The following is a 23,749-nucleotide window of genomic DNA, read 5'->3' as shown; positions in this document are numbered from 1 at the left end:
GTACAAATGATGTTTTTTTACGCACTAGTTCGAGAAGTGGTTCATTCTATGCCAGGTCGAAACTTCGGAGGGCCATCTGTACTGAAAAACGTCGTTCGATACACGTGCGAAAAGGAAATTCGTAACTCGTGTCGATTTAAAACACTCCCTTCGGTCGTGTTTTAATTTATCGCCACTCGTTTCGAACTTCCTCTTTTACGCACTTGTATCGAAATGTACTATTAAGATAATTTATTAACTATAACTGAAAGAAAGTCCAAAATGCCATAATTTTTTCCGTACATTGACATTTGCGAAAAGTTATTTAACAGAAGTTCAAAGCTAGGGACAAACGCTTTAATGTCTATTATTATAATAAAGAACCAGCACAAAGGTAGAAGGTTTCAAATGGGCGTAACTGAATAAGATGAATTTGTGCCGCGCTCTCGGCAGAATTATGATGATCAAAGCCCCTGCGTAGTAAACGAAAGTACACATTTTTCAAAGTTAATAAAATGTAGGTCCTCCGTTTAGTATTTTTAATAGATACCTATTGAGAGTACAAGCTAACAACCAATCGATAGAAGCCACACCGCTGTGAGTTCGTGTCGTCGATCGGAGAACATGGAGCCCAATTTGTATTCAGGTGCTACCCAACGACTTGTTAGACTTGACAGACATTTATGAATAACACTATTGTTCTTTGTAGTTGTCTACGTATAGAGTAGGTATCTCTAGGCACTTGCCTCGTTATGTTGAGATATTGGAGCTACTATTACGCAAAATCGAATCCACTTTGAAGCAGAGTGTGCCCACCCTGTGCAATGGCTACGACGGAAAAAGTAGGTATATTGTAGGTACACAAGATTCAATACGATTTCGAAGAACGTATGAATAAAGTATATTCAAATTGTCAGAACTAGGGCACAGAATATATAATAGTACAAGTACAGAAGGCTCAATCCTTTGATGTTCAGAAAATGCCGCCATTCTAAATTCTTACCTACATTAACAAACGGACCGCACGTGACCAGCCGACATTGAATTCTATAGCGCCGCGCGAAGGTCGTCAGCGTCACCACTGAATAAGCCGCGAACTCGCGGCCGCCGGCATGTACTTGTAGCGCGGCCATAGAATCGCGGAGTGAGCCGCCCCTGACTAGGGTTTCAAAAAAAAACATGAAAAAAAAAGTTGTGCCGCATACAGAATTTAAGCCTCACATCAGACCTCCGTATCAGACCGGGGATGTAACTGGATGAGAATACCTATGTCACTCTGCTAAACGGATTAATGAGAATAATTATTATGATTGTCAATTATTACCTGCAATAATATACATACGTGATGGACTGGTACGACTGGACGACGCGAGGTACGAGTAAAACAGTGCTACATTAATAATCAAGATTGAGACATGGGAAGATTTTGGCGTTGACGTGAATCAACATAATTCTGCCATTTGGTTCTGCCATTTAAAATCCCAATGAACTGAAGATCTGAAGTACCCGCTGCTGTTGATAAAGGTACCTAGCCCAAGTTTATTCATTATTAAGATCGTTGGAGGAGTCGTGTTGAAATGGAATGTGTATTAGCTGACAGGTTGATGATAAAGACAAATTCGAATAGGCAACAATTCAACCCACCTAGTAGGAATGCGAGTAAAATGAAGTCTAAACTGCGTGGGAGATTGATACGAATGTAACGATTGCGTTGGCGACCTTTGGTAAATAAGCGTTTGCTTAATTTGAATTATAAGTAAGTAGGTCAGTTCTTGTCAGTAATGTTAAAGGTCACTTTCTATTATATTATTATTTTTGGATGCTACCCCTTATTTTACAAGGGGGCAAAGTTATTGTCTCACCGCACGTGATAACATTGATACCCGAGCAAGCGAAAGATGAAACACTGAGTCACGAGTGTCGCAAGTGATTTGAAAAGTGGAACTTTAAAAGCACGAAGGTTAAACAAGCTTTACCACCGAGTGGAACACAAAATTTTTCTCCACGCCAACACGAAAAACATACTAATTTAAAACATGAAACAAAATAAAATCTATTCATTTAATAAACATTTATGATTCAGGTCAACAGGTACTACCAGCCAGCTTAAGACAACAATTTAAAATTTGTATGAAATTACTTTGCACGCTTGTGGATAAAATGCAACTTTCTCATCCGTTTTCGAAGAATCAAGAAAGCTCTTACCAGTTGGTGTCAAATATAATAAACGTTATTTTTGATTAAAATGGTTATAAAATGATATTGAATATGATTTGGTTTACGAACTGAGGCTAGGGTTCGAAGCGACCTGGGATTTAAGTGAACATTTGTTAATATTTTACTTTGAAATTACTATATTTATATGGAATAAAAACACACATTTTAAATTGATGTGATCTAAATCAGAATATATACACTTATACTATTCCTACTGTTTGTATACTACGATGGTTGCAAACAAGAGTGCGGCCGTTCAGTACAAAGAAAATGAATAGTTAAGATATTTTGTTCTGAATTATGTACAGTATACAGGTTAAACCTATTAATAGGTCACAGAAACACCGCCACTTCGGAAGCTCAGCCAGATAGCGATAAGCTAGCTTTATTGCCTAGAGACGAAGTAATCGCAAAAGTCGCTCTTAACACAGCGATTGATCAAAACTCTGAATACTGCCTTCTTGGAGGCATTTACGTCCTAGGGCGACCTGACAATAATTTCGTAGATAAATTTAACTTACTTGTTCACAAATATAATACGTAATGAGATTTTTAAAATATACCGAAATAACAAAACATGAAAACAAACACACTTAAGTAAAATAAGGATAGGCGCTTGGTTCGTCAACAATTTGCCGCCTGACCTTCGGCAAGCCCGGATCCCTTTTTCTTCGAAAAGTTTATTTTCACGAACATCTGAGAAACCAACCGTGCCTAAATCGCCATTTACGTTAACGTAGCCTTTGCTCTTTCACATAACGTTGCTTTGTCAATTCTTTATAGTTCAAATACTGCACTGTACCGTGGCGGTTACTATTATTACACAGAGCTTATCACCAAACGCCAGCGAAACCGTGCTGCATAGTTCATTCAAAAATAAATTACATTGATTCATTTTATTCATCATAAAAATTAGTACAAACGCATGAATTATGGGACCGACGTCTCAATATTTTAAGGGTTCCGTACTTCGAAAGGATAAAAAGAGAACGCTTATAGGATTACTTTGTTGTCCATCCGTCCGTCTGTTCGTCTATCTGTCTGTCAAGATCCTTTTTCTCAGTAACTCGTCGGAGGTATCAAGCTGGACTTTATTGATTTTTTGATTTTATTGATTTATTTCCAATTGTAATTGCGGGGCTGAAGTTGACTCTAACAATTACAAGGAGGTACGGAAAAAACACGGTTTACCTATATTCTGTATGGTTGGTTGTGTAAGTATTTTTATATATTTATCTAACAGCTAATAATACATAGGTAAAACACATGAATGAAAGAGATGGAAAGCCAATTAATAGATTCATGTGCATGTGGTTAATACCTTCCTATGAAAATGAATTAAAAAGACAATTAAATTTTAATTAAACTGAATATTATCGTTAAAGTGCTGAATTAAATTTTTTATTAAGTATTTACGAGTATAACTTAATAATTAATAACACATATCCGAGCTCAATCCAGCAGTCTCATTTGACGAAGTTAATGAAAATTTTAATACGAAAATAATTAAATTTTGAGCTAGTATACTTCCGTAAATTAATTAAATAAACATACCTACGGGTCATGGCATTTCCGTAACACGGGAACAGATATTGTAAAGGTCACGTGTTCCTCCTCTTAAGGCTTATATTTAGCCGTATGTATGCGAGTTCTCGCACCGTGTAAAAATAAATGTTTTCACTGTTGATGCTTGGACAACAGGAAACTAAGTCACGTGACCACTTTTTCATACAAACCGCTTTTCCTGCCTGACCAACGCTTATTACTTATTAAAACTGAAAACTAAGTAACTTAAACTCAAAATTCAAGTACCAGAAATATCAACCTAAGAGCGTTTTCACAATATCCCATTCAATATTGGATGTAGGACCAATATTCTATATCTTATTAAGGGCGCCATCTTTGACATCCTTCATCTCGTACATCTGATATCGAATCGGATAGTGTGAAGACGCACTAAGAAAGATCCGCAAAGTCGGTCCTCTGTGGAGGAGTGACCATGAGGCTGGCTACACTCCGTCACTGAATGCCAATGCCTATTTATTAGCCTTGGAATGAGCCAGCTGAAGGGTCACCCAAATGGTGCGACAAAAAGTACATTTATAATTAAGTTATTCAGAGTAATTTTCTCAAACCTATCTAACGTTTGAGAAAATCTAACAATTTCGCGCGATCTTTTTTTATGTCAAGCCACATGAGATAAAAGGGACTACTAACGAATACGATTGGTCCGCCTTACGCTAGCGGTCCGTCAGTAGTACTCACTACTAAACTGTCAGCGCAGCGCCTTTTCATTACTTGGAGTCGTGTGCAATGCGCGCTGCAACGTAGACGTATTGATGTATTTAATATTTAAATATAAATTGTGAATTGGCGCGGCGCCGCTAGTAAATAGACACGATGGGTGATTCTCAGCAGAATAAACCTATTGTGAACGAGTTCCTCGCTTTTCTTCAACGCAAAAACAAGCTGGTACTGGAAGGAGCGATGGATGCGAAGACGGCTGTCCAGATGAATTCGCGTGCGTCGAGTTTCACCATCGATGACATCTGTGAAGCTAAGCAAGTGCTGTGCCAGTCCCTTGGGATTGCCGGCACGTATGTTTCACATCGACGAGGGGATGAAAACGGACAGAAGACCCTTGAAGATATAAAGAAAATCCTCAGGGTGAATCAAGACCGGATTCCGGAGTTCGTGGCGACGGCGTCGTGTATTCCGGAAAATCTCGATATTAGCAGCTTGTTTAAGGAAATCGAGGTCCTTAAAACAAGTTTAGCCGAAATGAGTAGCAAATTTGAAGCCAGCCTTATTACCATTGCTGATTTACGCAACGAAATAGCATGTTTGCGGAACGTCCCAACTCAGCCGGCCGCTTCAAATTTCAAACGTGACTCGCGACCTGACACACGTGTCAAGTCAGTTCGATTACCTGTTGACACTGTAAAAAGTGTCGCAAGCGCCGCTCCGCCGCCCGCGCGCCCTCTGCGCGTGCAGCCTGGCTTCACGCTGAGGGTGCAGCAGCTGCAGTCGCGCCGCTACGTGCACTTCAGCTCGTTTGTGCGCGTGCCGCGGCCGCTACAGGACACCATCGCGAGTGCAGACTTCTGGCCGAAAGGTGTAGTCTTTCGACAGTTCCGGGGTAACCTGCCGAATTCTACGCCCGGACAGATGACGCAACGAAGCCTCGACGTTACGTCGTCACCTAAATCTAGATAATTTGTGACGTGTTGATTTACGTTTATTACTTTTATGTGTTTATTTTTTATGCTTTTATGTACTTTTAGTTACTCAGTGCTTTGGTTTTTACTGTCATACTGTGTAACATATTTAAAAAAAAAATAGTTTAAAAAACACTAGAAAAACACGCTTTTATAAATGCACGTAAAAGCCAAAAATAAATTATGGATCGTTCAAGTTGTCTCTATTTCTGGGATGAAGAGTAAACTATGTGCTTTTAATTATAAGTAATCTAAGTCGGTAGTAATCCACCAGATAGCGATTTATACCTACACCAAGTTGGGCGAGTATAAAAAACGCGCAGACTCGGCGCGCTGCTTACGACACCCAGATAGGCTTCTCCCGGTGAAGCGACGACTGGCAAAATCCGAGAAGGTCACGCACGTGGCGGGCCCGACCGTCGATAAACTTTTTAACAAAAAATAAAACCGCCTTCAAAAATAAGCGCGTTACAAAACACGGAGAAACTAAAAAGCCAAAAATAATAAACCTTTCAATTCAGATTTCTTATCGTATTGCAATAAGCTAAACATCCAAATTATAAACAAATCAATTATTTTTGGAGTCGGTACCAGCCTGTGTATGGTTGGGTGGGGCAAACAGGCAATAGCAAGGCGACGAACAGGTCTGGTACCGACTACAAAAATAATTGATTTGTTTATAATTTGGATGTTTAGCTTATTGCAATACGATAAGAAATCTGAATTGAAAGGTTTATTATTTTTGGCTTTTTAGTTTCTCCGTGTTTTGTAACGCGCTTATTTTTGAAGGCGGTTTTTCTGGTAGCAGCGCGTTGTGTGTAGGGGTCACAGTTTTAACGTAATCTACTTACCAGAGTAAATGATGGATCTAATTTATTGTACAATTGTATTTTTTTAACTGTGCTTTAGAAATAATTTGTGTTATACACTTTATTTATTATCGGAAATAAGCATTATACGCAAAGTATGTTATAATAAATGTTATTCGAAAAAATTATCCTTTTATTAAATAAAAATTATACAATTTGTTAGTATATTATTTGTTGTTATATGATTCAATAATTATATCAAATGATCGTTATAATGACTAAAAATATATCAAAAAAAGTTATATCGATCGATACGCACCCCCTCTCGAGCACACATTTTATAGTTTTAATGAATTTCTAAATGTACAGATATTGTAGTATACTACCTATACATAGTATACTAAATATGTAATAACTATAAGCATAATGTATAATTATATTATAATACTACTGAATAATGAATGACATGTAATATGAATGATATTATTAATAAATTAATATGAATATGAATATAATATTTGGTTGTAAAATCGTGGGGCGCTTCAGTCGTGCTGCAAGTCCAGTTAGCGCACCAATCTGTGTAAACTGCTTCTTTCGTAACATAGCTTAACTTGATTTCTCAGCAAGTTATACAAAAAGTTTTTCCTGTTACAGCGCCCCACGCTTTTACAATCAAATATTATAATTAAAAGCACATAGTTTACTCTTCATCCCAGAAATAGAGACAACTTGAACGATCCATAATTTATTTTTAGCTTTTACGTGTATTTATAAAAGCGTGTTTTTCTAGTGTTTTTTAAACTATAAATTTATTTTATACTTTTTAGTCGTTAATAATGAAATATCTTTAAAATTTAAACATAAATATATTTCAAGTAGGCGAATTTCGCAAGCCATTTGCGGCTTAACACGTATTGCTACTTAATAATAATTATTACCACCTGATGTATAGGTACCAAGTTTATCGCAATAAAGTCATTCATTGATTCATTGAATTTTAATTTTTATTTCAATTTATATTTTATTGAGCCCACATTCTCTCCATCTCCGCCAGTGTGTCTGTATTGCATGGTGTCTTACCTGTCACCTTAGAACAATCTAGCTCTTCTATCTGGAGAGCACTAAGTGATTTTACTCTACTAAGGCCCCGTAGCCGAATGGCATTTCTCCGACGCCAAACGAAAGCGATACGCCGCTGGCTCTGTCGCGGCAATACGCAAGCGCGATAGAGATAGATATATACTAGCGCTTCGTTTCGTGAGCGTTTCGTGAGCGATTGTGCCATTCGGCTAGCCACCCAGGGCCACATGCGCTTGTCCAACCGCAAAAGTACGGGACCCTAAGTACACCACTGCGTAGTGCCTTGCATCTTGTGCACGGTAGATGCCCAACTTGAAATCACTAGGAGCCAGTGCCGGCCCGTGCAATCGATTAGGGTTGTGTGGGTTGGTTGAGAGAATTTGAGTTTCGGCAGGTTTGGGAAGAAATTTTAGCATGTGGGGAAAAAATGGCGAGCGTAGCGAGCGCGAAATTTTTAGTGGTGCGCTAATTTGAATAAAGAACTTAAGGATTTCAACTTACAGAGTAGGAAAGAGACAAAGGGTTGAATTTTCTCAGTCGCACTCTAGTATATTTACGTGGGTTGAACCTAGATATGGAACGTGGACGCGACATTTTGCTAAGCAACTAAAATACTGAAATAGTGGCTCTGGGATCTGTAGACCTTCGCGACTTGCTTAGCAGCACACCCACCTTTTTTATATACTACGTTGATCTTTATTTTTTGCGGGGGCTTCGCCCCCCGAGCCCCCCTTTATTTGCTCTGAAGGGTCACAAGAAAACCCTAACCCAACTTATTTTAAATACTGCGTTGATCTTTCTTTTTTGCGGGGGGCTTGGCCCCCCGAGCCCCCCTTTATTTGCTCTTAAGGGTCTCAAGAAAACCCTAACCCAACTTATTTTAAATACTATTGATCTTTCTTTTTAGCGTGGGGCTTCGCCCCCCGAGCCCCCCTTTATTTGCTCTTAAGGGTCACAAGAAAACCCGAACCCAACTTATTTTTAATACTACGTTGATCTTTTTAGTAGTTCCAGTTCATATCTTCCGGCTCCATCATCAGACCTTGAAACCTAATCGTAGTCAATGTTCATTACAATACTTTTCTAAGAAACTCAAAAACTACTATGATACGATGTTCTATCATGTAGTTCCAGTTCATATCTTCCGGCTCCATCATCATACCTTGAAACCTAATCGTAGTCAAAGTTCATTACAAGACTTTTCTAAGAAACCCAAAAACAGCTATGATACGATGTTCTATCATGTAGTTCCAGTTCATATCTTCCGGCTCCATCATCAGACCTTGAAACCTAATCGTAGTCAAAGTTCATTACAAGACTTTTCTAAGAAGCCCAAAAACAGCTATGACACGATGTTCCATCATGTAGTTCCAGCTCATATCTTCCGGCTCCATCATCAGACCTTGAAACCTAATTGTAGTCAAAGTTCATTATAAGACTTTCCTAAGAAGCCCAAAAACAGCTATGATACGATGTTCCATCATGTAGTTCCAGTTCATATCTTCCGGCTCCATCATCAGACCTTGAAACCTAATCGTAGTCAAAGTTCATTACAAGACTTTTCTAAGAAACCCAAAAACAGCTATGATACGATGTTCCATCATGTAGTTCCAGTTCATATCTTCCGGCTTCATCATCAGACCTTGAAACCTTATCGTAGTCAAAGTTCATTACAAGACTTTTCTAAGAAACCCAAAAACTGCTATGATACGATGTTCCATCATGTAGTTCCAGTTCATATTTTCCGGCTCCATCATCAGACCTTGAAACCTAATCGTAGTCAAAGTTCATTACAAGACTTTTCTAAGAAACCCAAAAACAGCTTTGATACGATGTTCCATCATGTAGTTCCAGTTCATATCTTCCGGCTCCATCATCAGACCTTGAAATCTAATCGTAGTCAAAGTTCATTACAAGACTTTTCTAAGAAACCCAAAAACAGCTATGATACGATGTTCCATCATGTAGTTCCAGTTCATATCTTCCGGCTCCATCATCAGATCAGTTCAACAGTACCATATTATTGTATTGTCATCAGAACTACATACAGCTGCCAATTTTCATTACGCTACGATCCTTGGAAGATGGTTAAATTAGCCTCCTTAGATTCCATTACATAGTTAGTTACATACACGACGACCTAATAAAAGCGTGTTAATAAAAAAATAATATCTGTTTACGCGACATTTAACCCTTATTTAGTTTTTTGACACCTATTGAGCATACTATATATATAACTTAGTTAGTTTCGAAAAATGCATGCACATCCCTCAACAGTTTAAGAGCGTCACTGAACAAATGTTGGTCAGTATAAGGAGTAGTTAAAGCCTATACAGTATAACTTTTTGCTTTTGTTACAAGGCCCACGGTGGAATTCGTAATTCGTACAGTCTACGGCGTAGCAATAGGTCTACGGCGTACCAATAATAAAATAAAATAAAATAAAATTTAAAAATATTTAATATTTTATATAATATTTTATTTAAAAATGTGAAATATTACTGTTAAATGATATGATTACAAGGACCCTAAATATTTTGTCATATATGTATATACATATATATTTTACCGGAAAAGTTAACATATATATTTTTAAAGTTAACTTTTTTTACAGTGACCTTGTTTGTTACATTTATTACTAAATAAAAAGTTACCCCCTCCCCCCCCCCTTCCGAATAATATTAATAATTTTATTGAATATGTAGATAATAAACTGAACCTTATAAATTTTGAAATGTTTGATGTATCACGGGTGTTATAAATAAATGTAAATAGAGATGGCCGCTATCGAGGGCAAAATGGTCACGTTTTCTGATTTGCAGTCTGACTCTTTTGCACTCATGGGATGTTCATAGTTCATACTCGTATACGTGACAGCTTCTCATTTTTACACTTCTGCCACACCTTGGACAATGGCGATCAAATACATGAAAGAGGCGCGTTCCTACGCACACTGTCTAAGCTCGTGTAGGTTAAACGCGTACCATGCTCGTACGAGTATATGAGTGATAAGACAGAGCGGGTGGGCGGCACTTTCAGCAGGGAGCGGGAATGGCCGTACTGTTTGATAGTACTCTTTATTATAATGTGCTCCTGCTGTCTTTAAGCGTAGGTAAGCGAAATCTAGGTGTGTGGTTAAAGCAGACCACTGACGGTGAGCTAGGATATAAATACCTGTGTCTCAGAAGTGATGTCCAGCTGCAACGTGTGCAGCCGGCCGGAGCAGTCCTCCTTCAGCATGTCGGCGTCGATGTTGCCGGCCTTGGCCTGGAAGCCGGCGAACACGTGGTAGCCCAGGTCGTCGAGCCGGCGCGCCACGGCGTTGCCGAGCACGTTGTCGCAGCCCGTCACCAACACCGCCTTACCGGCCGCCGTCACCTGCCCAACAAAATGCACGTACCATTACTTACCTACCTGTAATAATAGAATCTAGATATTTTTAATCATTCTTCGATAGAGCAATATTAATAATTTTATTACCTAACTACTCTAGTTCACAAATATGTAAGTTGATCTAGACCAAATACATATAGATAATTCTCTATTGGTACTTATTAGATCTAGATCAACTCAATATATCAAATACAAGATATCGTAAGTAATTATAAATTATTCTCATACGAACGGCTTTTGTAGGTCAATTATAAGGTTCAATTAAGTATGGCAAAAATTTCATCACGCCAACTGGTACGGTCAGCTACATAAGGTAAATATATTTACCTGTATTCAATTTTGACCTGCGTTTTTTTTCCAAGTAATGAGTTTCGATATGTATAGATATTTATTGGGTTGGCACAAAAGTAATGAGACACTTGGTTTACGTTTTATATTTTTTATTATTATTACAATACAAAAAGCTTAGTCGATTATGTAATCACCATTAGCATCTATGACTTCTTGCCAACGATCCGGCAAAGTTTGGATGCCTTTTGCCCAGAACTCTGATGGCTGTGCCTCGAAAAAGTTGTTCAACTCCACCTGTACATCATGGAAATCATTGAATTGTTTACGCCGCAAATGTCGTTTCAGGGCTCTAAACAAATGAAAGTCTGATGGTGCGAGGTCTGGAGAATAAGGTGGGTGGGGTCTCCCAGCCCAAGTTCTGCAGCTGTTGGCGAACGGTAGATGCGACATGAGGTCGAGCGTTATCATGTAGTAAAATTACAGTGGCTCGTCTTCGTCGTTTTTTCTTGATAGCAGAAGATAGTTCGGTGAGCTGTGTTGAATATTTGTTAGCGTTTACAGTTTCATTGTGTAATAGTTCATGAAACAGCATGCCTTGCGAGTCCCAGAAACAACAAAGCAAAACTTTTAAGCGGTTCTTTTGACTCAGCTTCGGTTGAGTTGGTGGCGTTTCTTCTCGAGGCAGCCAAAAAGCACGACGTGTATCGTTCTTATAATAAATCCATGATTCATCTCCGTAACCAGATCAGTCAAAAACTCTTTACGTCGGGGTCGCAGCAAAAGTGATTGACAGATGGCGACACGGACTGCACGACTGGCGTCGGTAAGGATGTGCGGTACCCATCGAGCCAAAACTTTTTGATACCCAAGCTCATGCAGATGGTATTCCACAGCGTGGTGACTGCAGTTAAGTGCTTCCGCTAATTCACGAGTAGTAGCATCAGGATTCGACTGTAGTTCGCGGCGTAAATCGTCATCATTGAATGCAGGTGGTCGCCCTGAGCGTGACTGACTTTCAAGGCTCCTGTCTCCTGATTTAAAACGGTCAAACCATCTGGACACCGTGGCATGGCTTGTACTTCCAGCGCCCAATGCAGTGTTGATATTGTCAGCCGCAGCCCGCGCACTGTGGCCTAACAAGTACTCGTATAAGTAAAGTGTTCGAACTTGTCGCTCGTCCATTTTATTTCAATCTAACTAAACCAATCACGAGGGCGGCTTTATATGGTACCAAATGTCAGGTTGAAAAAGTCGCCAGTTTGAACCCTGGAGTATTACTCGGTAAGGACCCTCTTGAACGAGTCCCCTTGGCACGTAACCTTGGATTGCTTGTGGACGAACAGCTGCGTTTTGAAAAGCATGTTCTTGAAGCAGCTAAAAGTTGCTTTTATAGACTACGAGTCCTGTACCAGGTGCGTGATCATCTTAGCGTAGACCTCAGAATAAAATTATGTGACACACTAGTACTGTCCAGGCTTAATTATGTCGATACAGTAGTTAACGGTTGTTTGCTGGCTCGGTCTAAATCTTCAACGCATCCAAAACGCCTGTGCCCGTTTTTGCTTTCCCATACCGCCACGAACTCATGTGACTCCCTATCTTAACAGCGGTAAAATGTTAAAAATGGATGCACGACGTTCTTTGCATTTTGCGTGTCTGCTTTTCGGTGTGATCCATCATCAACAACCCCCGTATTTGTTTGATAAATTAAAGTTTTCCTCGCGTCCCACTAGAGAGGCCACTCGACTAATCTGTCCAAGACACGGTGTCGCAGCAGCATTTCGTGGCAGTTTTCGTTACTCTGCCACGAAGTGCTGGAACAACATACCCCTCCTATACGTAACTCCACTTCGCTATATTCATTTAAATGCAAATTTAAAAAATATCTTTTTAATCTGCAGATGCCGTGTCCGTTACGTAACGTGGATTACTGAAATCTTGTTGGGATATTAATATGACTTACTACACTTATATTTATTTATTTATTTATTGTACTCGTATAGCCTGTTTCTTTCTTATCTATATTCCTATCTGTATTAAATAAATGATTTTAGCTATATTGGATGTGCAAAACTATTATTTATTTATTCTATTAATATATAAACATAAGTATACATAGGTACTCACTATCGGAATCTTTTAACTAATTTGCTATTTGTATATGTCTGAATGATTGTGTATGCATATTTTCAACTGTGTCTGTATAGATCTGTTTTCTTGAGCAATGTTATATGCTTGTCATTACCTTAGGTAATAGTTCATAAAGCTACCCCTCAGCCCGGGGCGCGACGGAAGACCAGCGCTGTGGTACTTATACCAGAGCATATGCTGAGTGGCGTCCCTTTGTAGCGACTACACCAGCGCCAGCACCAATGTTTTTAACTTCAATACTCCTCTTTTTGTTGTGTAACTGATGCATCTTCTCTTTTGTTGTTATTTAGTATATAGTTTTAAGTGTTTAGAAAGTAAGTAATTTGGTTTTAAGGCGCTGTATGTAGGTTTTTACAATAAATGATTTTATTATTATTATTATTATTATTATATACCCTCATATTAGAAGTACCTAGAATGTTCTACAACATACTAGAATATTATCGAAAACAATTAACTTAAGAAAGGAAATGTATAGAGTTTTGTAGAGTGTGTCATTACTTTTGTGCCAACCCAATATATACGAGACTGTAAAGGCTCATTTGATTCTTCGAAAACAAAGTGCAAAGTAATTTCATACAAATTTTAACTTGATGTCTGCTGGCTGATAGAATTTACCTGTGTATAAATGATGATTTTGAATCATAAATATTATGAATAAATTAATGGATTTCATTTAGGCCGCCTTACGTAAATCTTTAGTAAGCGACTGATGGTTCCATTCACACCTATGAAAAACTTATCGTAAGTTTTGCTTACGGAAGTTTTGTGGTTTTCAACTTACTGAAAGTGTACATTGTTCCATTGTTTGCTTGCTGCAAAGTTGAAATGAAAAAAAAACGACCGCCCTAGTTCGTAAGGCCAAAACTTATCAGTTTATTTCGATAAACTGTGAGTCGCTTCTGTAAGCAAACTCGTATACATTTGAAAGTTTTTAGCTTACGAAAGTAGTTAAAACTTACCGTAAGCTGCTTACAAAAACCATTAACATTTGAAAGTTTTACATAAGTCGCTTACGTAAGCGGTAAAACTCACAGGTATAAGGGCGGCGTGCTACCCACCAAAAACATACCTGTTAAAAAGGGGGCCAAGGCCAAGTTCAGGAGGTGCTTAGAAGGAACGGGTTGCCACTTTTTATTCTTGTACCCGTTCCTTCTAAGCACCTCCTGAATATGTGACAACTGTCACATATTCAGGAGGTGCTTAGAAGGAACGGGTACAAGAATAAAAAGTGGCAACCTAGACGGAAGGCAAGGGGGAAACGTCCTGAGGTGTCCAGACAACCGACATTTCTGCCGTATGTTAAAGGTGTGACGGATAAGGTTGGTACAGTACTTGGAAAGTACTCTATAAAGACGGTGTACACGCCATTATCCAAAGTTGCAGGAAGCCTAAGATCACCTAAGGACGTTATACCGTTTCAATCACCTGGCGTTTATAAAATTGATTGCAGTTGTGGTAGCTCCTACATTGGAGAAACTAAGCGCACCATAGAAGAAAGGGTAAAGGAGCACATCGCGGCTGTGAAAAATCGTCAGGTCAACAAGTCTGCCGTGGCTGAACATTTATTGGAGTCAGGGCCAAACCACTGGATCGAACTACATGACCCTAAAGTCCTTTCCACGGAACGCCATTTCTACAGTAGAAAAGTGCGTGAAGCCATTGAAATCAAAAAACATCGCAATTTCAATCGGGACGAAGGTTTTAGGATCTCATCCACATGGAATCCTGTCATTTATAAGTGTAATCCGAAAATAATATCGACAGTCGTTAAATCGAATATCGTCAGTGTTGTATGTCGACAGAGTAACATCCCTAGTGCGCAAACAGTTCAAGATGATAATCAAAACCAAGTGCGGGTAGTTCGAAAAACTCGCGCGGCTGTCAGAAGGTGTTGATGTCATTTCAAGCCTGTCTTCTCCGAGACCACGGGGACAACGCCGTCCTTGAAACGTTGGAGGTCAGTTTAATATGTAGTTATACGCGATTAAGTCCCAGTTTTTAAAACTAATTATGTGTAATAATCGTGAAAGTTTAAATCAGTGTATTTTACATTGTTTAACATAAATTAAGTACCTCACAACTCACAATATATTTTTAAAACTTTAAAGTATAGATTATTATGTAAGAAAATAAAATAAAATAATTCACGAATGAGTAGAAGCGTGCCAATTTCGAAATCGTTGTCATGCCAACCGCGAACAAGTACACAGTAGAGACTACTTAAAAAATCTTTATTGATGAAAGGATAAAAATTTAACATTATAAAAATCAAGGTTATCCCTACCATCATTAAATAGACCCACATAAAAACATTAACTCTACTCAATTAATTATGAGTATTATGACTAGTTGACTACTAATAAATTATTTAATTATATTAGACTACCAATACAATACGCTTCTTAAACCCGACAGTTAAATAAGAAACTAAAATAGAAAGAAAAACGGAAATATATACATAAATATCATTAAATAAATATTATTTTTCCAACAGATTGACTTAGTCCCACGGTAAGCTCAAGAAAGCTTGTGTTGTGGGTACTCAGACAAAGGCATACATAATATACAAGTACTTAGATACATAGAGAACATCCATGACTCAGGAACAAATATCTGTGTTCATCACACAAATAAATGCCCTTACCGGGATTGAAATCCGAGCCCGCGGCGTAGCAGTAAGGGTCACTACCCGCTGGGCTAGGCCAGACCGGTCGTTAAATATATAATAATAACATATTACAATATATAGTAGTGTGACTATTTAAAAAAGAAAAAAAAATACAATAATTTGATTTTTTGAGTGTAAAATAGAAATTGTTATTGGTTGCCTAACAAACGAGAGCCGTAGTGAGGTTGTTGTAGGCTTCTGCTCTCTCGACATCCAACAAAACTCTGTGCACAAAAATTCGTAAAATAGATGGTTATATACACACAGCCATAAGTGTAATACCATAATGGCGAATCACGCAAATAGGTCTGGCTGACACCTTTCGAATTATTTCGAAACGGTCTGAATCTGTCATTCGTCATTCCGAACTCAGATAGGTAAATTATTGAGCGAAATAAAAGCGAGTTGAATCTCTCGATCTCTATTGAGTTAACAAGTTGGCGAGTTCAGTTAAATGATATAGTTCATATAAATCATTTACAGCTTGGGAAAGAAACATGACTAGTCATTTCGCGAGCTTTTTATGCTTGAGTTAAATCTCGTTGATCTCGCGAGATCTCGTCAATTTTTCGGCCGAGATCAATCTCGCTAAAAATGACCGAGATCTCGTACAAAAGAGATCTCGCGAGAACGAGATTGCATTCCCTAGTAGAAGTAGTAGGTAGGGTAAACTCATTCGGTGAAACAACCAAAAATCGTCTTTTGGAATAGTGCTCAGTGAGCACCTAATTCGGTGATACAAGCTGTGAGCAGTGCTCACAGCTTGTATCACCGAATTTGGCGTGTCATTAAATGAGGCGAGTTTACCATACTAACCGAATCGCCAGAAGCTAAGGACTGCCGTACCACTGGTTACACTACGCAATTAGCTCTCATTCATCAGGCACTAAATTTACTGGTCGATTTCTTTGTGGTGTTACTGTTTATTTGAATTGTTAAGTACGTGCCTGTATAACAAAATGTCAACCTCCATCAGAATAAACTGTTGCATATCAATATAACGAATAACATAAATAAACCGTTCAAAATAGTCAGCGACGGGTTGATAGATGTCGGTTCCGGGGATCGGGGCCCGTATTCCGCTGAACCGAATATAATTCCTACTCAATCTGATGACCTCGCTCAAACGTAAATATTCAGATGCTATACTTACTACCTAAAGCAACAAATATGTTGCTAAAGTATTTATGGCATATGGCATGGCGTATCCGTGAATAATAAATAAGTACCTAGTTGGTCGTATACCTATCTACATTTGTTCACAAAATGCGTGATCCAATCAAAATAGTGACAGCTAACTCCTTTGGCACAGATGTACGAAAAATTAATTTTTATAAGGTACAGCGGGACAAATTCCGACTGGAGGACAATTGTAACTGATCCATTTTTTCCATTATTACACACATGTATCCATTGAACACGCGTGCCATATAGGGTAAACTCGCCTCATTCGGTGAAACAACCAAAAATCACCGAATTAGGCGTGTCACCGAATGAGGCGAGTTTACCCTATAACCAGTAGACACTCTAATTAATAATGCAAACAATGTAAAACATGGGAAAAAATGGATCAGTTGCATTTGACCCCCAGTCGAAATTGTCCCGCTGTACCTTACTGTATTTGTTCGAATTGAGTAGTCGCCCAAAGTCTACGGATGCCTGCAACTCCGGACTTGTTACGTGCGCGTTGCAGATATTCACATCTCTCCTTCGTCTCTGGCAGTCTAATTCGCCAACAGGAACACATGATGTACGAGTACATACCTATGTGCTACAAATATCTTAAGTATACATAGGTATTCATTCTTTGTGTATAAATTTGTCCGGTATATCTAGTTGTCATTTCAGTTAAAAGCCGAAAAACCTGAACGATAGGCGTCATCGAGAAAGCGAATCCAATCGGATGCCAATCCATCAAATAGTTATTCGAGAATCAACCACCCGGTAACTACTTAATGAATATTTTATACAGCATTTGATGTAATGCGTGACGCGAGGACGTTAGAGGTTGAACTATTTCAAGACCAGGTCGTTAATTCTTAATCTGCTGCATTCACTTTCTAGTCTAGATTGCCCTTCTTTATACAGTGTTTTTTTAAGTAAGGGCCATTTTAAATCGATGGTAAGGGCATACAGCGCAATTACATTGGAATAAATATTAACGTACCGCGCGAAACTTGCAAAAGGTCATCGCGTGGAGTTTTTACAGTTTTATCTTAATTACAGTGATATCGCTCGGCTATATCTCTGGGTACGTACTTAGCCAAATGCACAAACGCTACACACGCTCACGATGATATCTGTTTCGTAGCTGTCTATCTCTATCGCTCTCGAGTATTGGCGCGACAGAGCCAGACTGTATTTCTGTCGGCGTGGCGTCGACGATTGCCACGCGGCTGCGTCGGCTGTAACCCGCGGACGCAGCGCTACGTCGTAGGAGATATCACGGGTTTCCCAGTATGTTGTGAAATGATTTTTGAAAATGTAACGACATTTTAATGTTCTATATAATTAAGATTTCTAATGCTCGCAAATTCGTCGTTATATGGTCCATGATATAAGTAGATTAGTGTTATTATTACGGTATGTTAGGACTGACGAGTACCTAGCTAGAACATTAAACAAAACTTTAAGGTCCGGGAAGAAGCTCTGGATAACTTTATTCTAAATGGCAGCTGCATTATTGACACTATTTCAAATTAAAGCTCTGGTTTCCTGGGATAGCGGTGCCGTCAGCCGAAGTTAAAGAGTGCTCACTTGTTTAGAAACTTGTGTAGGTGCTTTTTTTATTATTATAAATGGGCTTACTCTTGACCACAGACTAGCCAAAGGCAAAGACGTGGCCTACAATGGAGTGAGCTCGCCCAGAAGCCGCTTTGGGATAACTTCGACATATTTTTAGGTGAGTGTAGAGCAAAGAATATAATACTCACTAGGAAAAGAACGCCAACTCCATTTAAAAAAAATGCCCCCTTCCCATCACGCACACACTTATAGTATGAATTTTTTGAAACGAACGTTTCTAAACAAAGGTATTGTTCCTTTTGTGTTGAGCGGGAGCTTCTGTATTTGCACGCGCTAAGACAACAAGAAGCAACTGTATCCTGATAATTGTAAGGTTCAAATCTGTACAGCAGCAAATTTGAGATAGATTATTTTGGAAATGCGAAGCGATAGACCACACCGCTATAGGTGCGAAAATACAGCGCTTCTAATACTTTGATACTTGATGGTGTAAGTATAGTACATATAGTTATAATAATCATCGGTAATATGTCAGTCTGTATAATAAAAATAACACGTTTAAACAGCGAAACTGCCAGATTAAAAGGTTGATAAGCACCTGGCACCTTAAGGTGTCATCGCAAAGTGACAATAAACACTGATAAGGTTTTTCAATCTGACCGCCATTGTTATGTTTTGTTATAAATACGGTTTACGGTTTGTTTAGTTATTTATGTTATTTTATATATCAAGACTTGTACCTAATATTTATGTAATTACTATTTATATATTGCTATATACAATTGGTGATTGTTAACAAAATCATTAATAAAAAATAACAGTGATAATATACGTGTTTCATTACTTACAGCACCACCACCAAGTATCAAAGTATTAGAAGCGCTGTATTTTCGCACCTATAGCGGTGTGGTCTATCGCTTCACATTTCCAAAATAATCTATCTCAAATTTGCTGCTGTACAGATTTGAACCTTACAATTATGAGGATACAGTCGCTTCTTGTTGTCTTAGCGCGTGCAAATACAGAAGCTCCCGCTCAACACAAAAGGAACAATACCTTTGTTTAGAAACGTTCGTTTCAAAAAATTCATACTATACAAAACCTTTACACGTTTATACTAGTGGCGGTCTCACACAAAATCCAACGGACATTAATGGAACTAAAATTGACAACCGGTTTAGCGGTTGTGGGTAGTAATTTTATCGATAAACATAATTCGTGGGTAGTTCACTTTTGTTTTTGGTGTAATGAAATAAAAGGCATATTATTTATGTTTTATTATTTTATTATTTATAAACACATATATTTTACACATGGAGATATACACCGAAGCACCGAGCATTATAATCTGCCACCTTATTAAAAAATGTCACTAGGTACCTAATAGAAATAATCAACCATAACTTTCCGCATACACAACACAATCAATTACACACGTATACACTACACGTTTCACACGGAAGTTAACATAGATCTCCAAATTGCTAATTTATTTCACAGATAGAACTTTAGCCAGATTAAACGACACGACGCACGACACTTTTCCTCAGCGAAGCTATCCTGATCGATGTCATTAAAATACTTACCTTCAATAACCGTTGCTACAGTTTGTATTATGCATTTCAGTAATCAATAGTGTGTAGTTTACTGATTTACATATATATCGACCCGTGAACTCCTATTATTCATGAATAGGTAAAACACTTGTTATCAAGCAGTCTTCAGACGCCATTACCGTTGCCGAATGTTGCCAGCGCATTGCTGTTTATTCGAACCAATTCGAACACGGAACTCAGTGTAATTAATAAATATTAAGTCTTAGTACAATAAATAATATGCTTAGATTATTTAAGTTTTATTAGATATTAGTAAGACTAAGTGCTACCACCATAACAATTGGAAGAAAAATTTGAATATTTTTATTCCTGGGATCACTATGTTAAAAACCAATCACTACATGCGCATTGCAAGGGGTCATGTATTTCTAAGGAAGTTAATAGGCCTTGGTGTAGAGTATGTTAAGGTTTGAGCTTATAAGTCACAATCTAAGAAGTATGCCTTCGAAGTAGTGAAATCCTTGCAAAATTATGCAATATTCACCAACGGTTTCTTATACGTTAGTAGGTATTAATACGTATGGAGAAAAATGACAGTAAAAAATGAAAATATTTTGAACACCATTTTTTAAGCTAGGGGTAAATTCGAAACCCAGTGGGGTAATGTTGAAAGTCTGTAGAAATGATTCTAATGCTATATGCGTTTCAGGATCATATTTCTTGTTCGTTCTAATTTACCCCCCTTAAAAATCCCGCTGATAAATGGTAAAAATAACAGGAATTAAAAAAAAAACTCACAATCTATTTTCGAATTTACCCCGCGCTGTGAAATCAGTTTCTTTTTGAAGAATCAAGTTTTTAAAAATGTTTATTAATCTACAAGACTGTGTTTAGGGAATTAAACAATTACGACTCTCACTGATAGACCGTAGTAGTAGTACATTCATTCGAAATTTCCCCATGGGTTAAATTCGAATGCTTTTTAACCGACTTCAAAAAAGGAGGAGGTTCTCAATTCGACTGAATTTTTTTTTTTTAAATACAGATAGGCCGTTATGATGCACTTATTAATACAGCGAAAATGACAATCTAACTGAATAACAAACGAACAATGGTTTAACTTACCAGGTTCCGGAGTTATGTAGTATGGGGTAATTTCGACAGGCCCCGTAAGGCAGTAAATCGCACTTTTTAGGGTTCCGCACCTCAAAAAGGAAAAACGAAACCCTTAGGATAGGATTACTCGTGCGTCTGTCTGTCCGCTGTCACAGCCAATTTTCTCCGTAACTACTGAACCGATTAACTTGAAATTTGGCACTCATATGTAAACCTGTGACCCAAAGACGGATATGTAATTTAAATTAAGAAAATTAATTATAGGGGCCACTTTTGGGGGGTAAAAGTGAAAATTAAAAATCAAAGTTTCTAGAACTATATTGTGTTACATATCAAGTGAAAGAGGTTTTTATAAGTATTTCCAAAATATTTTTTTAATAATTTTTAGTAAGGTAATTTTCAAGTTATTTAAGAAAATAGGCAAAAAATCCCCCCCCCCCCTTCTCTCCGAAACTACTAGGCGTAAAATTTTCAAAAAAATACACGAGACAGTTTTCAATCTACAGATTACAGAAAAACCTATTAGAAATCTCCAGTAAGTAGGAATATTTTAAAAGAAAAAAAACTCAAATTACGAATTTCACTTACTGCCGCTGCAAGGAGTTACCAAATTTCTTGAAATTGTGTGAGCGCTTTTGAATATTACATATAGACTCATTTCTGTTTCGTTTTGTTCAAAATATCGATTATTCGCAAAAATGACTTAAGTTCCTACTAAAAAGCAGGCGCTTAAGCCCTTCTTGTAGTGTACGGAATCCTTACAACGCGAGTACAACTCGCACTTGGCCGGTTTTTTTAATTTAATCGACCGCAGCACACGTGAACTTACGAGTAGAGACGCAAAGTGAAGTGCAGCGGGAGGGTAGATAAACATGGCGTCTTGACAAGTACTGCCAGCGTAGAAATTGTTCTCAGTTTAGTAGAAATTTGTTATTTTCGACTTTTCCCCGAATTCGAATTTACCCCAAAGCACCCTATTACCCTAATTAAAATATAACAACCCATTTTGTCATCAAATAATCAGTATCCAAATTTCAACGACCCCATAATTACATGCGAACGACCCAATTATTTATTATTGTGAATTTATTGAATGGAGGCGTGGCTCTGGCTGGAGTGGAGAGTTTGCAATAAGATTTTATATAATTATGAAAATCTTAATAGAATCATAGATTGTCCACTCTAAACAAAAATAAATATGTACCTGACCTGTGGAATTTTAAACTATGAATAATAATACTAAGCAAACGGTCTCATAGCGAAGCGTGTCGACCAACATCTTGAGAGGCTCTTGGATGGTTTGGATCAAAACGGTAGTCTTGGACACGGCGCGGATAGTGCGACGGTTCTGTTCTGGCGGCACTCTAGGTTAGGTTTTTATAATGTGTTTACCTGTAGGTATATGTTAATAAATAAGTATGTAAATGTTTCTTCCAGAGAGAGTTATGGAATTTCAACTACCATTATTAACTTTTTTTTATCGTTTTTCTTTTTGTTGCAAGTGTGATGAAAACTTTGTGTATACATCGGGGCGTAAGAATATGGCAAATGAGTGTACGTTAAATTTATTTATTTATTTATTTAACCTTTATTGCACAACATAAAGTACAAATGGCGAACTTAATGCCTTAAGGTATTCTCTACCAGTCAACCATTGGACCAAAGTGACCCAACAGAAACTTACAATTGGTGCGGAAAATAAAACAGAAATTTAAATAAATATAAGTCACTATCTAAATACTATATGCATCATCAATATAGATACATAAATAAGTACAATCATACATAAACATTATACATAAACTAACAAAAAAAAATATATACATATATAGTACCCATTTAACCATTACTGTCTAACAACGTTGGTGTACCTGCGAGTAGAGATGGGTAGGGGTGAGTAAATACTGAGTATTTACCCGTAATTTACTCAAAGCACCGAGTAAATACTCGTATTTACTCATTTGGGTGAGTAGAAACTGTTACCTAAAAATAACCCATATAACCATAATCGGTCGCCGTTCCAACGCAAATCCTCCTATTTTGTGTACACACAGGTCTTCGGGTCTCAATGCTTAGTCGCAGTACGGTCGACGTTTAGTCGCGGCGACCCAAATGGGGACGATTGGTAACAGGCACAAATGGTCACAGAAGTGACAGAAGTGTGCACTACGCGTGCACACATTGTTACCGTTTGGCGACTACTTTCCCAAAATCATTCGTTCATTTCATTCTTTTCAAATGGCGACTGTCAGAGACGTCAAAGTAAAAAGAAATAAAATCATTTGACATTAAAATGTAATGGCGTAAGAATTTGTTAAAGATAAATATTGTTTGCATTTGTAATATAATGTGGGCTAATTACCATGGCCAATTAAATTGCTCGAGTGATTTCATAAAATAAGTCTAAATTTATCAACGCGCCATCAATTTACCTCAGTTTAACCAGTAATAATATTATTGACTACTCGGTGTTTGCGTGTTATGTATATTGATTGGTGAAGTTTTAGTGCTCTGGTGCATATA

The 23,749-nt window shown here is 37.9% G+C and overlaps 1 protein-coding gene across 1 annotated transcript in view; it reads right to left on the bottom strand.

The window, feature by feature from the left end:
- The window catches only part of LOC125229340 (D-beta-hydroxybutyrate dehydrogenase, mitochondrial), a 140,942-nt gene that overhangs the window by 28,640 nt on the left and 88,553 nt on the right, over nt 1-23,749 (bottom strand). The window contains exon 4 of the mRNA XM_048134154.1: nt 10,478-10,681. Coding sequence (XP_047990111.1) covers nt 10,478-10,681 — 204 coding nt within the window. The remainder of the gene's footprint in view (nt 1-10,477; nt 10,682-23,749) is intronic.

This window comes from Leguminivora glycinivorella, chromosome 9 (genome assembly GCF_023078275.1).
Source record: "Leguminivora glycinivorella isolate SPB_JAAS2020 chromosome 9, LegGlyc_1.1, whole genome shotgun sequence".
NCBI classification, from domain to species: Eukaryota; Metazoa; Arthropoda; class Insecta; order Lepidoptera; family Tortricidae; genus Leguminivora; species Leguminivora glycinivorella.
Note: the sequence above shows the minus strand (reverse complement) of the source record. Positions and strands in the feature narration are given on the sequence as shown.